Source organism: Thunnus maccoyii, chromosome 8, assembly GCF_910596095.1.
Source record: "Thunnus maccoyii chromosome 8, fThuMac1.1, whole genome shotgun sequence".
Taxonomy (NCBI): Eukaryota; Metazoa; Chordata; class Actinopteri; order Scombriformes; family Scombridae; genus Thunnus; species Thunnus maccoyii.
This window is the reverse complement of record NC_056540.1, coordinates 14,172,663-14,179,760: the sequence shown is the minus strand read 5'-3', so window position 1 is coordinate 14,179,760 and position 7,098 is coordinate 14,172,663. Positions and strand designations below refer to the sequence as shown.

The following is a 7,098-nucleotide window of genomic DNA, read 5'->3' as shown; positions in this document are numbered from 1 at the left end:
AGGGTAGTTTCTCTGAGAGCAATGCTCTCTTTTCTAGGAACGCCCCTGGTCATATTCACAGTCATACCATGAAGCTGCCCAGTACAACCACAGTCTGATCTGCTGGCCACTGGAGCAGTTGGGGTTAAGGGCCTTGCTCAGTTGTGGTAATTAGGGAGGGGAAAGCACTACTTCTTCACTTTCCCAACCCAGATTTATCCTGCCAGTCCGGGGAATTGAATCGGCTGGTCGCAAGCTTGCTTCTCTAACCTTTAGGCCACCACTGCCCAAATATTAAAATTGACGCAAGTGCAATGATTCTACTCAAATATCCACTTGTTCTCTATCATTGCATTTGAACTAAGGTCCTCCTTGTGTGAAGAGGACAAACTTTTTTGCTGAAGCAAACATTAAAAATTAAACTAAAAAAAAAACACTGACATTGTGATTGTTTGGGAACAAACATACAGGTTTAAATGTATCCATTATATCCAGACAGCGATGACAGTTGAAAGCCTGGTTTATTTTAGGGCCATGTTTGTTTCTTAGACTGCTGAGTAAACATTTGCATCTGGTGGATGTTTGTTAACCCAGCACATGACTTCCTCTTTTATTGATCCCATGAACATATTCTTATTAACTACCACAATATTATTTTAATTATTTGTAGGATTGAAAGCAGAAAACATGCTCACAGCCTCTTCCAGAGAATTTCACTCACTGATGTCTTGATTTTTTCTAACATTGCTGTATCATAAAAATTCACATAAATTCATTCTTTCACCTCATTGAATGGAAGTTGGTACAAGGTTTCAGTTTCCATGTCACTAGAACATGGGAACATACTTTTATTACTTTAAAAGGGCTTGTTTAACATGTTTGAGTTTAAGAATCAGGCCAATCAGTTTCATCATAAACTGGACAAAAATGTGGTAAAAATGTGATTGTTTTCACCACATTTGAAAAAAACAAACCTGAAAGTTTAGACTGCACATTGTGTGTAGTGTGCATGCAGAACACAAACACAAACTTTATCAAAATGTGTTTTTTAACTTTTTATTGGGCAGTTTTATAATATAATCCAGTTATTACATCCATCTTTCTTCAAAACACACAGAGTAATAATAGACATTTCTCCCACATTCTCATACCCTCTGTATCCCATCTCCCACTCATGTTAGCTTTTTAATGTTTTTAATAATCATGGAAGAACACCCTTAATCACTGAATTAATCAATTCAGGGTTGATTCTTCTTCACTAACACTTTGATAATAACGTATTAAGTCCAGTAGGTGGCATTGTGTCCACAAGTATAAACCATCTAGAAGCTTTTTTCTAAATTGTAATAAATTTTGCAATGAGACAGAAAAAAAGGAAGTCACAGTTAATCTACAGGATATTTTTGCATCTTTTCACACATTTTCCCTTTCAGTGCAATTTAAGAAAAGTGTGACCTTGTAAGCTGCTTTACAAGAGGAACGTGTAATTTTATTTCTCTTACTAATTAACAGAGTTCAAAAGGTTTCCCTCTAAAGCAAAAGCAAAACATAGAGTCAGCACATTGCATGCAGACGCTTCTTCAGCCAGCAGTTTCTTGCAGAAATCTGCAGACTCCTTTTTTTCTCGTAATGCTGACCATTACTCAGGCTTTAGACAGTTTCATAAATGTTCTCAGCAGCCGAGGTGTTGATATGTTCAGGTGTCACCTTCTGCAGTAACCATCTCCCTGGTTTGAAGAAATGCAAACATTAACATGATAAAGAAGAAAGACCCACTCAGTGTCTTCAATAGACGCCCACTTTTAATGTGTAAAATTAATCAAAGTGGCATGAGTCACTAAATATAATCCATTCCACACTTACGGAAAATAAAGACGGGGATTATGATTATGGTGAAGAAGAAAATAGCTGCAATTCTGCTGATGTTCTCCACTGCCAAGAAGGCTTTGAATTTTTTCTGCAATGAAAATGAACCTTATCATGAGGGCAATTATAAATGGCACAAATTCTTAAATGTGTGCCATAAATATACAATTTATTTAAATATTGTATGCTGAAAATTCTAATATTGCTTTGTACTCTCTACTGTAGGAGGGAAAAAGCTGCACACTTGTAATTTTGATGCAATGTTTTTATGTATTAAATTAAAGTTTGGCACATCATTCTTCAGGCAAGATGTTGCTCAAGAGGACCATATGTACCGAATTACTGATTATAAATAAATAAAAGCTTGCAACAGAGTTATGAGTGTGGAGCTTTTCCCTAGAGTAGCTTTTGATTTTCCTCCAATTCTCCCTATTTGTCACGAAAAAATTGTTTGTCTTTTAAAATTTTTAATGATCTGCACACATTTTGTCCAGGGAATTTTATTTTTCGCTTCAGAAATTTAAGATAATTTTACCATACCTCAGCTGGCATAATGCTGTCCAATGTTGAGCCAACTACTTCAGATACTGTCAACACTTCTGTAAGGAGTTTAAACCATCAGTTACCGTGTGTACTGTTTTTAACATTAGTTATTTATTTATTCACATAACTATGCTCACCTTGTCTCCCACTAGTAAAAAGTACATAGTCCTGGGTAACAGGTTGTTCCACAGGAGCTGGCAACAACAAAATACCTTATAAAGCTGAATAAATAATGACCACAGAGTTCATAAATATCCTGAAAAGTCTGCATAAGCTTTACCTTCCTCCATGACCAGGTCTATGTTGACTTTAATGTCATTGAACCACCCTGGGATCTCGACCCTGCAGCCATACACACCAGCATCACTTTGCTGAGCATTCAGGATGGTTAGGGACACCTCTCCATCCATCATGCTGCCCAGCAGCTGATACCTCAGGTTGCTGGGTTCTCCGAGGGATAGCACAGCCCCACCCGGAGAGGAGAGGATGGTTTCGGAGCATTTGGACCTGGGCACCTCCCCTCGTCCCCAACAGAAAGCCAGGAGACCATTAGTTTTTGTGTCATACCTACAGGGCAAAGTGACATTGTGCCCAATGAGGCCAATGACTTTGTCGCTGCTGGCGTGTACTGTGGAAGACAGCAATTGATCAAACTAGATGATATGATGCCGATTGTAATTTTAAGATGTGAAGCCCACAAACGCACTCCCCCCCACACACAAACATACCACTCATACCCACAAGCAAAATACAGATACAAGATTAAAAAACAACAAAGAATATCGACTTACTTTGGGTCAGGACGGAGAGGAAAAAATAACAAAGACCACGCATGTGTGTAGGCTATTGTATAACAATGTCCTGAAGTGAGGATAAGATGTATTTCTACCCACACACACACTCCAAGACGATGGTACCATGCACAGAGTTTTCGACTTCCCTTTTTAGAAAATAAGGAAGGAAATCAATACTAGTCACAAACATTTGAAAATAAATTCTTCTGAAATGGACTCAGAAAGAGATCTGTCTTCTGATCTGCAGTTACACACAACATCTGAGACTATGTTTGTCTTCATAAACATCAGCTCTCACCAGAAAGCAGATGAACTGAAAAATTATATTGTGCAAAATGTAAAATATAAAAACAACATGCAGTCCCTCATACATATATTCAGTGTGGTAAGTTAAAAAAAAGCCAGAGGAAGATGACACATACTTAAATAGAAAATATGGTTAAGTAAGTGTCATATACTGACACAAGCATTTCTCAAGACTTTTTTTTTTTTTTTTTTTATCTTTGAGGTCTACAAAAACAAGAAGAATCAGTTATGTCTCTCTGTACTTTTGAATTCTTTTGCGGTACTCACAGACTGAGAAATTTTTGGATTGAAGTCCCCAATTTTCACAGGGATCATTAAAGTTTTATCGCATCTTCAGCAGTAATAGTTGTAACTGTAATAATAGTGGAAGCACACTGGAGATGGTTCTTGTAATTTGGCTGTGATGAATGGTTATGAAGAAATGTTGAAGTCCTGTCTCTTACATAGATGTTTTTCATACTAAGTTTCTGTAAGATTTATTACAATTACTCAGTGCACTACTGTCAGCAGTTTTCTGGTCACTGGCATTTTCCCTTTAGCTTCCATCACAAAATGCTTGAACCTCAACTCCATTTTATCCAGTTTTTAAAATAACTGTCTCTAACTATGCCCTTATGTGTAAAAACAATACCCTTTACAAAATCCTATTAGGTTTAAGAGATTGTTTTTCAAAGTGACTAATAAACTTGAAACGATCAATTTTATTAGTTTAGACTGTGCACCATGTAGGGGGAATGGGCTCAGTCACCAGACAATACTGGTCAGGTTCTTTCTAATGGAATAACTCCAGTCTGTGAACAGATTGTCTTCATTCTCAGCAGACATCACACGTGTTGTGTGAGTTTTTATTTCTGGCCCTGTTTTATTCTCCTTTCACATGCAAAGTAAAGTCACACTCATAATGTGTTGCCTTTTCTACACTGTAATGTAACATAGACTCCCCTGCTGCCTTAAAAATGTGAGTTAACTGAACTTAAGTTGAAGAATCAGTTCAAAGATGTCTTATTAGTTGTGAAAAATGTAAAACTCACTGAGACAAGTTAACTCATACACATAACAAGTTCAGTAAATTTAAGGTGTTAAGCTGAATCAACAACGGTTGATTTGTTTTCCATTTCCATTTTCTCAGTTTGAAGAGTCAGTTCATTATCCCATTATTTATTTATCCCAAAGACCTCACAACTGTGGCTGCTCCTGTTGGAGCCATGTGTACAAATACAGCACGCAAGGCTGCCCTCAATGACCTTGTTAGATTCCTGTGCACAGGAGTAGGGACTGAATTTGATACTAACCTTCATCATGCTTTGTATTGTTTTCATTATCATGAAAAGAAACAACTGGGACGTACTGTATATGTTCTTCAAACTAGGCCTCCTTATGGGGACAAAAAGCAAAGCAAAGGTCAGGGTTAGGGTTAAGTCTCCAGGAAATTAATGTTAGTCGATGTAATGTCCTCTGAAGTGATGGAAACATGACTGTGTGTGTGTATGTGTGTGTGTGTGTGTGTGTGTGTTTGCGTGTGTGTGTGTATGTGTGTGTGCATATGCATGTGCAGACAGCACAGAACATTTACCAAATGTGTGTAACTAATGGAAAGGAAGAGTCTGTGTGTGTGTGTGTGTGTGTGTGTGTGTGTGTGTGTGTGTGTGTGTGTGTGTGTGTGTGTGTGTGTGTGTGTGTGTATTAGGACAGGAGCCTGAGAAAAATATATTGTTTTTGCCAGTCTTAATCTGCCCTCTGATCACCTCTGAAAGGCCTGTCTCCACCTCCACCTGTCAGCACTGTCAGCCACCACTGAGCTGCTATAGTGCTCCATAGATCATTGTCCTCCTCCTCCCACAGTGATGTTCTGTGTTTTGTCATTTCTCAAAGCTGTGACTCAGTTTTCACATTCTTCTGACTAAAAACAAACATAATGAAATTGAAGCCTGTGGACATCTATTGAAAGCCAGTGAGTATTCTTTCGATGGTTTCTTTCTATGGTAATGTTTATTTTCTAATATTTTATTTTTATTTTCTATATAAACCACTGCTCCCTCCATAAAACCTCTGGTTACAGGCTCAAACTTTGCTCCGGAGAGGCAAGAGGAGTGTTGTTTACTCTAATTTCCTGTTTGGGTTCAAATTGGAGCCATTGTTAATCTGCTGTACAGATAAAGGTTTAAAAATGGCATTCAGAGCCGAAAAAAAAACTGGTTTGGTCCAAAGCCAAAGTGCCAGCACCGACAAATCAATGCCTGTGTGACTTTTGCTGATGTCTGATAAAAAACAGGAGCAAACAGAAATGGAGAAGTGAGACTCAAGAGGTCAGAGTCTGTGTCATTTTTAGAAGTTATGAAGGAGGTTGCTAGTTGCTGCCTGGCCAGTTCCATTTCTGGAGAACTAGGGAGCTAAAGCAAAGAGAGGCTGATCTTTAGTTTGTCTCCATGAAATGTAAAATAAGTGAAGAATGATACGTACACTAATACAGTACATACATCACCGCTTAATTCTTTGTCAAATTGAGGTTTCCTAAAGTGATCCATCACAGCAGTCAGACAAGAGAGAGCATCGATTTGCAATATTGCTGATGCTAGAGAATCCATTCTTACTTTTGGAGCAAACAAGCTGCACCACCTTGGTCGATCAGATGACCTTTACTCTCTAAATGTGTTTGTCGGATGTGACACAAACCATTTGCCAGAGGAAATATAGGACAACAGCATTCTTGAAGATGCTTCTGTCTCCCTTCTAAAGCACTTATGTGTTTACCGCTCCATGTATCAAGGTAACTTATACAGCCTTTAAAAGGGAAAAGGTCACCATGTCATTCTTTAGGTATGTCTGTGTCTATGTGATGTCCACTTACGTGTATATGCCCTACGTGAAAAGGTCATTGTTACATGAACATCACAAATGGAAAAGAACATACTGTATATGAGAGCAGTTCCTGAAGTTAAATATTTTGACTTGAAACAATGAAAAGAAAAAGGTCGCAGTGCAAAATCCTTTTGAGGTGCTGCAAAAGTCAACTCCCAGTGTGAAATTTATTTACTCATTTATTCAACATCTCGATGACCTGATGAGGACCTTGTGGTCGCAATGCTGAGCAAATATTTTGGTTTGCCAGTCTTTATCTGCCTGCTGCTCACCTGTGATGACAGCTTGTTTTGCCTCAACCTGTCAACACTATCAGTTAGATTAGATAAAAAGACCACAGCTGAGCTCCTGGAGTATACTTACCACACATAAATACTGTGGCCCGCACATAAATACTATGGTCATCTTCCTGATATTAAGCTGCAGCCCTTCGGAACAATTTATGTTTCAGCCATCTCAGGGTGGATTTATAGTTGTATGTTACTTTCAGAGCAAATTTGGCCGCCATTGATGATGTGCAGTTTCTCAAAAATGTAACTACACATCGGGGCTACAGCGGCTACAGTGATATGAAGACTGCAAGAACTGTGATTGATCACCTAGAACCGCTTATGTTTTCTCCTACAAGTTTCTGATGCCACAACTGCAATGTCTTAACACTCAAACATATGAACATTATAATACTAATTGCCTTTCTCTGCTGCCTTCCTGTTTAGTCTGTCTTTATTGATCCTTTACTATCCTTTTCCTT

General features: G+C 38.3%; 1 protein-coding gene across 1 annotated transcript; it reads right to left on the bottom strand.

The window, feature by feature from the left end:
* Positions 1–1,021: 1,021 nt before the first annotated feature.
* LOC121902107 (T-cell immunoglobulin and mucin domain-containing protein 4-like) lies at positions 1,022–3,294 on the bottom strand. The gene is made up of 6 exons (XM_042419310.1): positions 3,180–3,294; positions 2,669–3,016; positions 2,526–2,582; positions 2,386–2,444; positions 1,843–1,936; positions 1,022–1,706 (listed from the first exon to the last, which is right to left on the bottom strand). The coding sequence occupies exons 1-6, from the start codon at positions 3,220–3,222 to the stop codon at positions 1,630–1,632; spliced, it is 678 nt and encodes a 225-aa protein (XP_042275244.1). The 5' UTR covers positions 3,223–3,294; the 3' UTR covers positions 1,022–1,629.
* Positions 3,295–7,098: the final 3,804 nt, after the last annotated feature.